The sequence below is a fragment of the Rhinoraja longicauda genome, chromosome 11 (assembly GCF_053455715.1).
Source record: "Rhinoraja longicauda isolate Sanriku21f chromosome 11, sRhiLon1.1, whole genome shotgun sequence".
Taxonomy (NCBI): Eukaryota; Metazoa; Chordata; class Chondrichthyes; order Rajiformes; family Arhynchobatidae; genus Rhinoraja; species Rhinoraja longicauda.
The window spans coordinates 1,340,876-1,355,809 of NC_135963.1; the positions used below are offsets into that span (position 1 = coordinate 1,340,876).

Consider the following 14,934-nt stretch of genomic DNA (forward strand, 5'->3'; position numbering starts at 1 on the left):
TGCGTGAGCCTCCCCTGCCAGTACATAACCTCTGCATCATCAAGACTTTCGCAGTGCCTCCTCGTGACAACACACGGTAACTGGGGCCACCTTCAGTCTCAGGCTAAACTGCGCGGGGATCTCGGAGGAACTCTGGCCCCCAGAGATGTGACGTGCAGGCCGACCGGTGTGTGAACACGTCCTAACGTCCATCAACCAGATCCCAACTATGGGTTACATAGCACCCTGCCCGCTGCCTTGTGGGTAAGGATCAGGAGAGCCAAAGGCACTGGAGCTGGTGTCCCTAGAGACGGTCGGCTGATCCCATCAGGTCAAGAGGGGAATGCAGATGCTGGGCAAGTTTGTATTCCCATTTACCTGCCCAGGCTCAGCGGCCAAATCATGCAGAAGGATATGCAACAAAATATGAAACATAACTACTTTCATTTGCATGACATTGCTGTGTCCGAAACATTTTGGTGCCCTGAAATGGGGGGACTACGTATAAACACTGCTATAATTTCTACATGGTGAAACTAAAATGTATTAAAATGGCCTTTATTAAAATCTGACAAAGGGCACTTTAACCACATGTGTTTTTTTTAAATTACAAATCTCAAATTGCAGAGTACAGAGGCAAATAAATAAATGATGGGTCTTAGTCCCAAACATTATGGAGGGCACTGTATGTTTGTTGCAGAATGTGACTGAGCTCAGGGTAAATCAGGGTTAATTGACAATTGGTATTTTTTTAGAAACTTAGCTGGGATGGAACAAAAAGCAGCTGTTTTTCACGGGCTATTTAAACTTGGGGAATGATACGTTTTAGGAGTCTAAGTTCATCGTAGTTCTTGCGCTTCCGTGTTTAGCTCGTTAGCCTGTCTCTTGACTTTGTAATGCTGAGGTTCATTTGTGAAATTAGTTTCAGAAATTGGAATTGTCATTAATTATTCTTCCACTGCTGTCTGTGAAAGCAAATATAACCTTCCTGAAACTTAGATATTTTGAAATTATTGCATAATTATTGATATCACTTAAAAGAAATATAAATAATTCTGAATAATTTTCCTGGGCGGCACGGTGGCGCAGCGGTAGAGTTGCTGCCTTACAGCGAATGCAGCGCCGGAGACCCGGGTTCCATCCCCACTACGGGTGCTGTCTGTACGGAGTTTGTACGTCCTCCTCGTGACCTGCGTGGGTTTTCTCCGAGATCTTCGGTTTCCTCCCGCACTCCAAAGACGTGCAGGTTTGTAGGTTAATTGTAAAAATTGTAATGTAAAAATTTTCCCCAGTGTGTGTAGGGTAGTGTTAGTGTGCGGGGATCGCTGGTCGGCGCGGACCTGGTGGGTCGAAGGGCCTGTTTCCGCGCTGTATCTCTAAACTAAATGGCATTCCCATCATCAGGGAAGCAGTGCAGGAAACAGTTTGTAGAAGTCTCTATGTCTCTATGTCTCTATGTCTCTATGTCTCTATGTCTCTATGTCTCTATGTCTCTATGTCTCTATGTCTCTATGTCTCTATGTCTCTATGTCTCAGCAAGATAATTATTGGAGAAGGTTCTTCGGGACAGGATTTACTTGCAATTCAAAAAGCATTGGACATTAGGTATAATCAGCATGGCTTTATTTTGGGAAGGTCTATTCTCACAAACTTAATTTGTTTTTATGTGCCAAAGATGATAAGGGTAGAGCGGTCACGTTGTCTACGTGAACTTTAAGAAGGCATTTGACAAGGTCCCTCATGGTAGGCTGTTCCAGAAGATGGGATTCATGATGCGTTGGTAAATTGGTTTGGTCATGGAGGACAGAGGGTGATGGTGGAGGGGGTTTATTCTGGCTGGACATCTGTAACCAGTGATGTTCTGCAAGGATCAGTGCTGATACCTCGGTTATGATTTGAAATAAAATGTAGGTGGTCTGACGAGTAAGTCTGCAAACAACATAACAATTGGTGGAGTTGTGGATAGTGAGGAAGGTTATCAAAAGATACAGCAAACTAAAGGGCGTAGATTTAAAATGAGAGGGGAAAGATTTAAAGGGAACCAGAGGGGCAGGTTTTATTTTACGCACAGGGTGTTGGGTATTGCCAGAGGATGTAAGAGGTGGGTACAATTACAATGTTTCAAAGGCATTTGGTCAGGTTCATGGATAGGAAAGCCTTGGAGGCACATGGGCCAAATGCAGGTAAGCGGGACTAGATGGGGACGACATCTTGGACAACATGGCTGACTTGGGCTGTTGACCTGTTTCTGTGCTGTATAACAATAACGATGAGAAAGGATTGGGAAGTTATGAAACACAAGCATCATTAATGCCTATTGGTATTCGGCAGGAATATAAAACTGAAAGGAGCAGCAACAATATTGAAACAACAGGTAGACACAAAAATGCTGGAATAACTCAGCGGGTCAGGCAGCATCTCTGGAGAGAAGGAATTTGTGACCTTTTGGGTCGAGATCCCTCTTCAGTCTGAAGAAGGGTCTCGACCAGAAACTTCACCCATTCCTTCTCTCCAGAGATGCTGCCTGACACGCTGAGTTATTCCAGCATTTTGTGTCTACCTTCGATTTAAACAGCATCTGCAGTTTTCTTTCCTACACAATATTGAAACGACTGCAGGGTGCCAGCAGTTCATGTGTTTGCACCAGGTTGGGGGTTCCTTTGCAAAGAGCAAAGTCCCAAGCGTTCGGCGAGCTTGTGTCCTGAGGTTGTGCTTCAATTGAGTTCACTTGTGTCTGGACGAGGTGTCTAATGGATGCTAGTTATCGCTCATCACTAGGCACTGAATCCTACTGGCATCCCAGTTATGGCATGGATCGAAATGTGTGTTGCTGTTGTGCTGATATAACTGAAGCTGTTTGTCACTGCCTAGTCGCTATTGATTTGAGTTGTTGCCTTCAAAAGAGAAGGGAGGGAGCAAAGGTCTTTTATTTCCAACCATTTATTCTGTGGAATGAAGATTGAAATACTCTGAAGAATTCCACAGTTAAAATTCCATTAATAGGACGTACTATGAAGTATTCACTTGTATTAAAGTACTGTACATCTATTTACTGCAAATAACGGCAATTATTCATATCAGTCTGTTTGCTGGAAGGATTCTGCCAAGATTTGATACATTTATATCAAATGGAATCTCCGGATAAGACTTCAAACCCTTTTTCTTGCTAATTTTCACCCCACTTTATTTATATCAGTGCTGGCTCACTCACTGTGTCATTGTCTCCCCAATCTGGTTACTTCTTTATATGCAACATTGAGAGTGTGCATTGTAGCGGGTTATCTTATTCACCAACTGGAGCCCAATGCTGATGCTTCTTGATGTGAATGTTTAACAGGTTGTTCTGATTAAAGATCAGGTGATAGCCTCTGTCGATTTCTCCTACTGACCCGGAAAGTTGAAGCCCATTGGCATGGTTATCCACTGGCTTAGCCAAATCTGGAACCTTGTATATGACAAGTCACTCTCGGGCAAAATTTAAGATGAAGTCTGTCTCTGCTGTAATAGGAAAATTACTTTTCTGCAATATTATTTCTATATGTTCACAAGTTCACAAATTATAGGAATAGAATGAGGCCATCCGGCCCATCAAGTCTCCTGATCTCTGCCTCCTAATCCCATTTTCCTGCCTTCTCCCAATAACGCTTGACACCGGTTCTAATCAAGAATTTGCTATCTCTGCCTTAAAAATATCCACGGACGATCTCCACAGCCCTCTGTGGCAATGAGTTCCACAAATTAACTACCCTCAGACTAAAGAGTTAGTTTTATAACTAATGTTATGATTATTAGTGCCAGTTACCTTTTAAAATCCAAAGCCCTTCTCTTTAACCTTGTCATAAACTTTGTGCTCTTGTCATTGTCACTTCTGTGCTTCTTCCTGGATTTTATTTTAAACTAAACCGTGTTACCCAATGCGATCCGAAGCTTGTAACCCTGGATGCAGGTTCCACCATTGGCAGCAGCCTAGGCATCTCACTGGCAAATGTCTTCATTGAAGACCTCTGCATCCAACTTTGTTCCTTCTCGTACCCTTTCAAAGCTGCCTCCTTGGCATAGATTTTGGTTAAATCTGAGAGCTTATGTGAAACCACCTTTTTCTTTGCAGTTTCCACCTCTGTTACTTGCATAGAATAGTTTACTGTTTGAACCATGCTGTTTTCCCGTATGTTAGAGACCATGAAGATTTGATGTTCTCTAGATTTCAGGTTGAGGTTTGTTATTGTCATGTGTACCGAGGTACAATAAATGCTTTGCTTTGCGTGTTGTTGAATTAAATCAGTTAATACATACATGAATACAGTCAAGCCAAACAATAGATGGATAGAACAGTGTGTAGAATAACTCAGCATTTTAGCTTAATGGTTGCAGAGATAGTCCAATGTTTGCAGTGAGATAGGTTGGAAAATCGGGACTGTTCCCGAGTGTGTAGAAGGACTGTTCAGATGCATGATAAAACAGTAAGAAGCTGTTCCTGAGTCCGGTGGTCTGCACTTTTAAGCTTCTGTATCTCCTTCCTAACGGGAGCAGGGAGAAGGAGGAATGACCGGGTGGGAGAAGTCTTTGTTTAAGTTGTCTGCGTTCCCGGGACAGCGTGAAGTGTAGATGGAGTCAATGGTGGGGAGTCTGGTCTGTGTGATGGACTGGGATACATGCACAACTCTGCAATTTCCTGTATTTCAGAAGCAGCTGCGTTGATTGTTGCTTTAGATATTGGCATTTTCATATTGGCTTCCTCTATCTGTGTTGCATTCTTGTTGTATAGGAAATGATCAGTGCCATCCATAGTCTCCACTTACCGATCTTTCATATGTATGGTCCATTCTGATTTGTTTTAATGTATTATTTATTAAAAGTGCTCCTTCTCAAATGTTGTCCGTTCTATCATCGTGTATACCTTTCCTCTTTCACATACAGTAATCTATTTATTTTCCTAGTCCCGCACCAGTGAGGGATTTATCGACAGTTATTTGTCATTCATAAGAGTTAAACAGGCACAAAATGGATTGTCACGTAGCTTTGTGTTTGCTTGTCCAGGTGTGCTGAAGGATTACCTGAGGGAACTGCCATCATCGTTAATAACTAAGCAGCTGTATGAAGCGGTTTTGGAGACCATGGTGAAGCAACCCCTCAGGATTACGTCCTCTGGTTGTGAGAATGACGTGAGTGACTGTGAATACACGGCCAGCCTCTTGGACTGCCTGCCTGATGTGGAGAGGGTAAGCATGAAGTTATTAATGTCACTGCTGGAATTCACACCATTTGTACAACTGAATAATGTTCTGGTGTAACAGAATGCACCCAATTGTTGTCCTCTGGATGTGGTATATTACTGGGCTATGACCACATTATTGGAACATGTACTCTTTCATTATTTAACGTTACTTAAGTGAGTAATAGACAATAGGTGCAGGAGTAGGCCATTCGGCCCTTCGAGCCAGCATCACCATTCACTGTGATCATGACTGATCATTCACAATCAGTACTCCGTTCCTGCCTTCTCCCCATATCCCTTGACTCCGCTATCTTTAAGAGCTCTATCTAACTCTGTCTTGTAAATTTAATGGTCTAGTTTTGGTCTTAAGGCCCTTCGGCCCACCAAGTCCGCACCGACCAGCAATCCCCGCACATTAACACTACCCTGCACACACGAGGGACAATTTACACTTATACCAAGCCAATTAACCTACAAACCTGTACGTCTTTGGATTGTGGGAGGAAACCGAAGATCTCGGAGAAAACCCACGCAGTCACGGGGAGAATGTACAAACTCCGTGCAGACAGCACCCGTAGTCAGGATCGAACCCGGGTCACTGGCGCTGCAAGTGCTGTAAGGCAGCAACTCTACCAATGCGCTACCGTGCCACCTTTAATCTCCACTAATCGGCCAAATATTGCTGAAGATGTCAAAACATAAACTTTAAAATAGCATGTTGTAGCAAAGTGTCGGTCTGGCCGTCATTATTGATGGATTGTGAGTTTGGTGAGCCTGATTGCAGTGGTTATAACCTAGTGCCTCATGCTCACCATCCATGCCACCTCCCAGCAGGGCCGCCAGACGGCCTGTGGTGCCTCGGCTTCCTGCCCGGCCACTCTGTTTACCGCAGGCGTGATCCACACTTGCTTTGTTACAATCTTCATCTTCATGGCTCTAGAAATAGTGGAAGCATTGGAGATCATTTTTCAATGTTCTATAGATTCAGGATCAGTTCCTGTGGATTGGAGGATAGCAAATGTTATCCCACTTTTTAAGAAAGGAGGGAGAGAGAAAACGGGTAATTATAGACCAGTTAGTCTGACATCAGTGGTGGGGAAGATGCTGGAGTCAATTATAAAAGATGAAATTGCTGAGCATTTGGATAGCAGTAACGGGATCATTCCGAGTCAGCATGGATTTACGAAGGGGAAATCATGCTTGACAAATCTACTGGAATTTTTTGAGGATGTAACTAGGAAAATTGACAAGGGAGAGTCAGTGGATGTGGTGTACCTCGACTTTCAGAAAGCCTTCGACAAGGTCCCACATAGGAGATTAGTGGGCAAAATTAGGGCACATGGTATTGGGGGTAGGGTACTGACATGGATAGAAAATTGGTTGACAGACAGAAAGCAAAGAGTGGGGATAAATGGGTCCCTTTCGGAATGGCAGGCAGTGACCAGTGGGGTACCGCAAGGTTCGGTGCTGGGACCCCAGCTATTTACGATATACATTAATGACTTAGACGAAGGGATTAAAAGTACCATTAGCAAATTTGCAGATGATACTAAGTTGGGGGGTAGTGTGAATTGTGAGGAAGATGCAATAACGCTGCAGGGTGACTTGGACAGGTTGTGTGAGTGGGCGGATACATGGCAGATGCAGTTTAATGTAGGTAAGTGTGAGGTTATTCACTTTGGAAGTAAGAATAGAAAGGCAGATTATTATCTGAATGGTGTCAAGTTAGGAGGAGGGGGAGTTCAACGAGATCTGGGTGTCCTAGTGCATCAGTCAATGAAAGGAAGCATGCAGGTTCAGCAGGCAGTGAAGAAAGCCAATGGAATGTTGGCCTTCGTAACAAGAGGAGTTGAGTATAGGAGCAAAGAGGTCCTTCTACAGTTGTACCGGGCCCTGGTGAGACCGCACCTGGAGTACTGTGTGCAGTTTTGGTCTCCAAATTTGAGGAAGGATATTCTTGCTATGGAGGGCGTGCAGCGTAGGTTCACTAGGTTAATTCCCGGAATGGCGGGACTGTCGTATGTTGAAAGGCTGGAGCGATTGGGCTTGTATACACTGGAATTTAGAAGGATGAGGGGGGATCTTATTGAAACATATAAGATAATTAGGGGATTGGACACATTAGAGGCAGATAACATGTTCCCAATGTTGGGGGAGTCCAGAACAAGGGGCCACAGTTTGAGAATAAGGGGTAGGCCATTTAGAACGGAGATGAGGAAGAACTTTTTCAGTCAGAGGGTGGTGAAGGTGTGGAATTCTCTGCCTCAGAAGGCAGTGGAGGCCAGTTCGTTGGATGCTTTCAAGAGAGAGCTGGATAGAGCTCTTAAGGATAGCGGAGTGAGGGGGTATGGGGAGAAGGCAGGAACGGGGTACTGATTGAGAGTGATCAGCCATGATCGCATTGAATGGCGGTGCTGGCTCGAAGGGCTGAATGGCCTACTCCTGCACCTATTGTCTATTGTCTATTGTCTATTGTCTATTGTCTGTCTATGTTCTGTCTATGTTCGTGCAAATGTGAAGCCAATAATCAGGGGGCTTTTAATCTGCAGTCAGAAGCTGTAGGGTGAACTGTAGAGTATATAGAATTATGAGAGGTATAGGTAAGGTAGACAGTCAGAACCTTTTTCCCCTAGGGGGAAAGTATCAAATACCAGAAGGTGTAGATTTAAGCCGAGTCTAAAGGGAGTTTACAGTTCCAGTTTTGTGACACTGAATGTGGTAGATGCCTGGATCTTGCTGTCGGGAAGTGGTTGAAACAGATATGACAGCAATGCTAAAGAGGTATTTAGGCATTGGAGAAGTTAAAGATTATGTGCATTTTAAATTGGCGTCATGGTCAGCACCGACGTCGTGGCTGAAGGGCCTGTTCCTGAGCTGTACTCTTCTATGGTCAATTCATTTGTTAGTCTAGGTTATTGAATTTTGTTTTGAAACGACAGTAGATTTAATTAATTTGCCATTGCATTGTGTTTTCAACTGGAGTCTCGTCTGATGGCTGCTTTCCAAGCCCACAGTCAAATGAGCTTGCAATGATCAAAGCTTTTATTATATCTGTGGTGTCAAAACATCATGTAGTTTACTAACATTTGACTTTGGTATTTGCTTATCAAGTTGCACAGAAAGTTCTGTCAATGTTCACTTGGTGATGAGAGGCCAAACACGAAGGGAAATATTTAACTCCTTGATTTCATGTCTCCTGAAATTCTATGAAATGTTTTGCACCATAGCTGGCAGTAATGCCCACATTAAATCCGCTTTTTGGACTGTGCCTTGGGGGGGAATTCTGTTTGCTTTTTTTAAAAAACATTTTGGGGTCAAATATTTGAAGCATGGCAGATAAACACAAAATGCTGGAGTAACTCAGTGGGACAGGCAGCATCTCTGGTACCTGTCCCGCTGAGTTACTCCATCATTTTGTGTCTATGGTGCAAACTAGCATCTGCAGTTCCTTCCTATTCATATTTGAAGCATGGAATGGTTTACTCCCAAGTTTCAGCAGAATTGATTTTTTCTCTAAATGCAGTGACTTGACATTAACACGAACCAACCTCCCTTCTATTAACTCCATTTATACCTCACGCTGCCTCGGCAAAGCCAGCAGCATGCTCCCTTCCCTCGTCTCCCCTCCCCCATCGGGCAAGAGGTACAGAAGTGTGAAAACGCACACCTCCAGATTCAGGGACAGTTTCTTCCCAGCTGTTATCAGGCAACTCAATCATCCTACCACAACTAGAGAGCAGTGCAGAACTACTATCTACTTCATTGGTGAGCCTCGGACTATCCTTGACCGGACTTTGCTGGCTTTACCTTGCACTAAACGTTATTCCCTTATCATGTATCTATACACTGTAAATGGATCACTTGTAATCATGCATTGTCTTTTTGCTGACTGGATAGCACGCAACAAAAAGCTTTTCACAAACAGCCCACTCCCCCCACCACTTTCTCCCCCAACCCCCCTTTCTTTTCCCCCTTCCCCTGAACCCAGTCAGACTGCACTGGTCCCCCCCCCCCACCACCACCTGTATCATTTCCAATGACTACACAATCTGCAATTTTTCAATCCGCGAATTAAACAATTTGCAACTCTTTTTCCTTTTCGGGCTTACACCTGTCTTCATCCCTGACCTTTCTCCAACATTCTGCCTGTCAAAACCCCCCTCATAAGGTCATATGGAATAGTAGTAGAATTAGGCCATTAGGCCCATCAAGTCCACTCCGCCATTCAATCATGGCTGATCTATCTCTCTCTCCTAACCCCATTCTCCTGCCTATAACCTCTGACACCCATACTAATCAAGAGTCTATCTATCTCTGCTTTATAAATATCCATGACTTGGTCTCCATAGCCGTCTGTGTTCACCTGTGTTCACCTATTACAGTCCATGCTTTGTCCTGCCCCTCTTCTCCAGGTTTCTTTCCCGCCCCCTTGTAATAAGTCTGAGGAAGGGTCCTGACCCTACCCATGTTGTCCAGAGATGCTGCCTGACCCGCTGAGTTACTCCAGCACTCTGTGAAACGTCACTTACCCATGTTCTCCACAGATGCTGCCTGACCCGCTGAGTTACTCCAGCACTCTGTGAAACGTCACCTATCCATGTTGTCCAGAGATGCTGCCTGACCCGCTGAGTTACTCCAACACTCTGTGTCTGCCATTGGTTAAAGTCCTTGTTTCAAGTCATGTGTTTTGTCTGCTTGCTTCCATTCTTTTGAAGTAATATTTGCTATTCTACAATACTCTGGCACTACCCCCCACATTGAGAGATTGTGAGAAATGTCTCCATTATTTCCTCCCACACGGTCCTCAAAATCTCCGGATGCATTCCATTCACACCCACTGACTTGCCTACTTTCAGTTCAGTTCAGCCAACCTTTCTAGTATCTTGTGTGGGAAAGAACTGCATTGCTGGTTTACACCGAATATAGACACAAAATGCTGGAGTAACTCAGCACGTAATGCAGCATCACTGGAGAAAAGGAATGGATGATGTTTCGAGTCGAGAGTGTGGAAGGGTCTCGACCTGAAACGTCACCCATTCCTTCTCTCCATAGATGCTGCCTGTCCCGCTGAGTTTCTCCAGCATTTTGTGTTGGATCTTCTTTCTAGTATCTTCATGCTATCGATATTTTACACATGCAGTGTCTTAACTATCTCCTTGTTCATTCTTACTTTGAACTTGTCCTCTGTTGGACATGCAAACTTCTTGCTTAATATATTGTCTCATCAGCATCCATATGCAAGTTCCCATTTTTGCCATTAAAAGCCCTCTCTTCTCGGCATATGTAGGTTCCCATTAATGTTCGCAGCTAACTTTGTCTCATAATGTTTGTTTGACTCTTATTTTAGTCTCCACATCCCCTCTGATTTTGTTGTAATGTTGTGCCTTGTTTTTGCCAGTATTTATTGCCTGACAATTGGAACATAAAACTGTACAGCACAGGAACAGGCCCTTCAGCCCACAATGTCTGTGCTGAACATGATGTCAAGACCAACCCTTATTTGCCTGCACATTATCCATATCCTTGCATTCCCTGCAGATCCATGCGCCTATCCATACATCTCTTAAATGCCACTATTGTATCTGCCTCCACCACCACCACCACCACCACCACCACCACCACCACCACCCCTGGTAGTTCATAAATTCATAAGTGATAGGAGCAGAATCAGGTCATTCGGCCCATCAAGTCTATTCCCCCATTCAATAATGGCTAATTTATCTTTCCCTCTCAACCTCATTCTCCAGCCTTCTCCCCATAATCCCTGACACTCATACTAATCAAGAATCTATCTATCTCTTCTATCCAAATATCCATTGACTTGGCCTCCACCGCTGTCTGCGGCAATGAATTCCACAGATTCACAAGCATGTTCATAAGCAGCCCTTTTCTTTGCTTTACTTCCCCTGTATCTCGTTTACCACCCAGTGAGCTTTGCACATGAAGTGGGAGCCTTGAAGTTTGCTGCGAATGCCATGCTGTCATAGAAGCCATGAGGCGTGGGGTGTATTCACACACCGTACAGTACACACTGCCTGTCACATTATTGATGTATTTTTCACTCATCCACCTCAAACATTCTTATCACTGGTTTTTGTTCCTTTGCATTCTTTGGATACCAGCAATAATCTGAAATTAACTTGGATAACTTTCTGGAACGAAAGATGTGCTGGTATGTAGCTACTAGAAGTGGCTTCCATTTCTGCCAACATTACAAACACTGACCTCTTTGTACAATAACATTAAACTAGCTTAACACACACTTAAATATTTAGTTTCACCCTGTCCACTAAAATAGGATATGTTTGAAGTAAGCACAGTATGCAAGTTGTGAGAGAAAACTCTGTTTTACGTGTTATAAAATTGCTTATATAAAGCTGGCATGTGAACTTAAAAGAGGTTATTGAACAACAGTGGCCTTTTTGACTTGAAGTCATAGACTTTTTTTAGAGCCTTTAAAAGGAAGTCGTTTAACAGCTTTGAATGGATAACTTCTGCCATGAACCTTTCTATTTGTGCTTATTTATAAAAAATGGATATGTGAAGTGAAGCAGGCATTTATTTGGCAGCCTTGTTTGTTGCTAAATTGAGACATAAACTGCAGATGCTGGAACCTTCCGCAAAGCACAAAGTGCTGGAGGAACTCAGCAGTTCTGACAGCATCTGTGGAGAAATGGACTGACGATGTTTTGGTGTCATTACCCTTCTTCAGACATTCAACAGGGCAAATACTCGGAGGATCTTTCCCCTTGTAGAAACAACTAGTAAGTATAGTTTTACAAAGGGACATCCATGTCAGAGAACTTCTCTGAGAATCTCGAATTTTTATAATTTTCCACCCAAGGGAGCTGCAAACATTGGCACAGAGTGCTGGAGTAACTCAGCGGGTCAGGCAGCATCTGTGGAGAACATGGATAGGTGACGTTTCACAGAGTGCTGGAGTAATAGCGGCTCAGCCAGCATCCCTGGAGAACATGGATAGGTGACGTTTTGACTTGGGACACTTCGGTCTGAAAGTACCCAACCCAAAATACTACCTTTTCATGTTTTGCAGAGATGCTGCCTAATCCACTGAGTTACTCCAGCGCTGTCTGTTTTTGTAAACCAGTATCTGCAGTTCCTTGTTCCAAGCTGTAAATATTGAGTTATTTAAAATATTCAAGGCTAAGACCAGGCAGATCTTTGGCTGTTCTCCCTGTTCTCTCCATGGAACAGGCCGGAAATTACGATACGACACAATACGACAGAACGTTATTTATCCCAGGAGGGAAATTGATCTGCCAACAGTCATAAAACACAAAAACACAAAAGACATGAAACATGAAATTAAAGCGATGAGTGGAAAGGATTGGGGACGTGGAAAGATTTGGGGGGGGGGGGGGGGAAGAAGTTGTACAGTTTGATAGCCACAGGGAAGAAGGATCTCCTGTGGCGTTCTGATCTGCATCTTGGTGGAAGCAGTATGTTGCTGAAGGCTTTTTTGACCAAATTATGCCGATAATACGAAAATTGGTGGAAATTGAGTGCACCAAAGGCCAAGATCATTGGTAGCCTCATAAATCATATGTTTGAGGGGGCATGCAGCCTTTTCATCTTTGATTTTAATAAACATGTACTTATCTGATCAGATATTTTACATAGCTATGAAAGGTCTGGTATCTCCAGTCATGGAGTCACACAGCACAGAACAAGCCCTTCGGCCCAACATACCGTGACCATGGTGACCGTGATGGCCCATCTACACCAGGCCCACCTGTCACTGATAGAGTAGGCAGGTGGGCACCTGGAATGGCATCATGGGAGGTTTTAAACAAGCATTTACCACTTAGCACCTTAAATATGGTCATAGTCATGTGTAGAAAGAAGGAACTGCAGGTGCTGGTTAGTACACAAAAAGGCACAGAGTGCTGGAGTAACTCAGCGGGACAGGCAACATCTCTGGAGAACATGGATAGGTGATGTTTCACAGAGTGCTGGAGTAACTCAGCGGGTCAGGCAACATCTCTGGAGAACATGGATAGGTGACGTTTCTAGTCGAGACCCTTCTTCATGTATGTTCAGTTAACCATATTTGGGGTGTTTGTGTACCTAAATTGCCACTCGCATAATATGGTGCTAAAAGCAAGACGTTTTGAATACCTGGGTTTTATTTAGTCCTCAGATTTCCTCCTTTTAGCATCCATTTTATTGTTCTCTTTACCCATAGGCAACACTGAAGATGCTGCTGGATCATCTGAAACTTGTAGCTTCATTCCATGAGGTCAATAAGATGACGTGCCAGAACTTGGCCGTGTGCTTTGGGCCGGTACTTTTAAGCCAGAGACAGGAGGCTTCCAACCATAGCAACAGGGTCTTCATAGACTCCGAGGAGCTGGCCAGTGCTTTGGACTTCAAGAAACACATAGAAGTGTTGCATTACCTGCTTCAACTGTGGCCAGGTGAGGGAACATTTACTTGTACCTGTGTGGCTGGAGCAAATCGAGTTTTTAATAAGTTCATGAGTGTGAGGAATAGAATTAAGACATTCGGCCCATCAATGCTACTCCGCCATTCAATCATGGCTGATCTATCTTTCCCTCTCAACCCCATTCTGCTGCCTCCTCCCTGTAAACCCTGAAACCCTTACTATTCAAGAATCTGTCAATCTGCGTCTTAAAAATACCCAATGACTTGGCCTCCACAGCGGTCTGTGGCAACGCATTCCACAGATTAACCACCGTTCTATATTGGAAAATTAATGGTGTGCCTTAGGCATGTTATAATCTCAACAATATCAGTGGGGTAAAATATTTTATATCACCATTGAACCGAGTGAAGCAGGTTATTGGTTTTCAATGAACTTTGTCTTTTCCATTAGAAGGTATATTGGTGCAGGTTGGATGATAGAAGCTTTCGATTGGTTTTTGTTTGGTTCTCACTGGTTTTCATCCCTCGTTCTTAAATTCACCGGCACCTGGTGATCTCTGGTGCCTAATCCAAGTAATGGCTTCTGTGGCAAGTAATTTGTGGCAAGGTATGTAGGTTAATTGGCTGGGTAAATGTAAAAATTGTCCCTAGTGGGTGTAGGATAGTGTTAATGTACGGGGATCACTGGGCGGCATGGACTTGGAGGGCCGAAAAGGCCTGTTTCTGGCTGTATATATATGATGATGATGATGATGATAATGGTTTCTGGTTGGCAAGTTTTAAGTGTTGGGAGAACATGGCAGTGAGCAGTAACAGCATGAGCATAAGGAGGGGAGAAAATGGCCTGATTGGCCCTTGATGCTGAGGTCAAGCCTCCTGTCAGCACGGCACAGATGAGTTAACTCACCAAAGAAAACTGCTCTGATTCATTCATCCGTTCATGTTATAGGAGCAGAAGTAAGCCATTTGGCCCATCGAGTAGTCCGCTATTCAATCATGGCTGAGTTATCCTTCCCCCACAACCCTAATCTCCTGCCTTCTTCCCATAACCCCTGACACCCATACCAATCAATAATCTATCAATCTCCACCTTAAAAATATCCCTTGACGGCCTCCACAGCCGTCTGTGGCAGTGAATTCCACAGATTCACCACCCTCTGAATAAAGAAATTCCTCCTCATCTCCTTTCTAAAGGAACATCCTTTATTTGTCTAGTTGACCACTGACGTTATGAATCAAAACATTAAAGCAAGCTGAATTCAACTTTAATTAGCGAGCTATGAATCGTCGCACGTCAATTAACTCCATATTCTTGTATTATTCTGCTTTTAAGA

General features: G+C 43.7%; 1 protein-coding gene across 1 annotated transcript in view; it reads left to right on the forward strand.

The window, feature by feature from the left end:
• Window positions 1-14,934, forward strand: part of syde2 (synapse defective 1, Rho GTPase, homolog 2 (C. elegans)) — a 97,144-nt gene that overhangs the window by 59,239 nt on the left and 22,971 nt on the right. Inside the window, exons 5-6 of the mRNA XM_078408109.1 lie at window positions 5,017-5,198; window positions 13,401-13,632. Of these exons, the coding sequence (XP_078264235.1) occupies window positions 5,017-5,198; window positions 13,401-13,632 (414 nt within the window). The remainder of the gene's footprint in view (window positions 1-5,016; window positions 5,199-13,400; window positions 13,633-14,934) is intronic.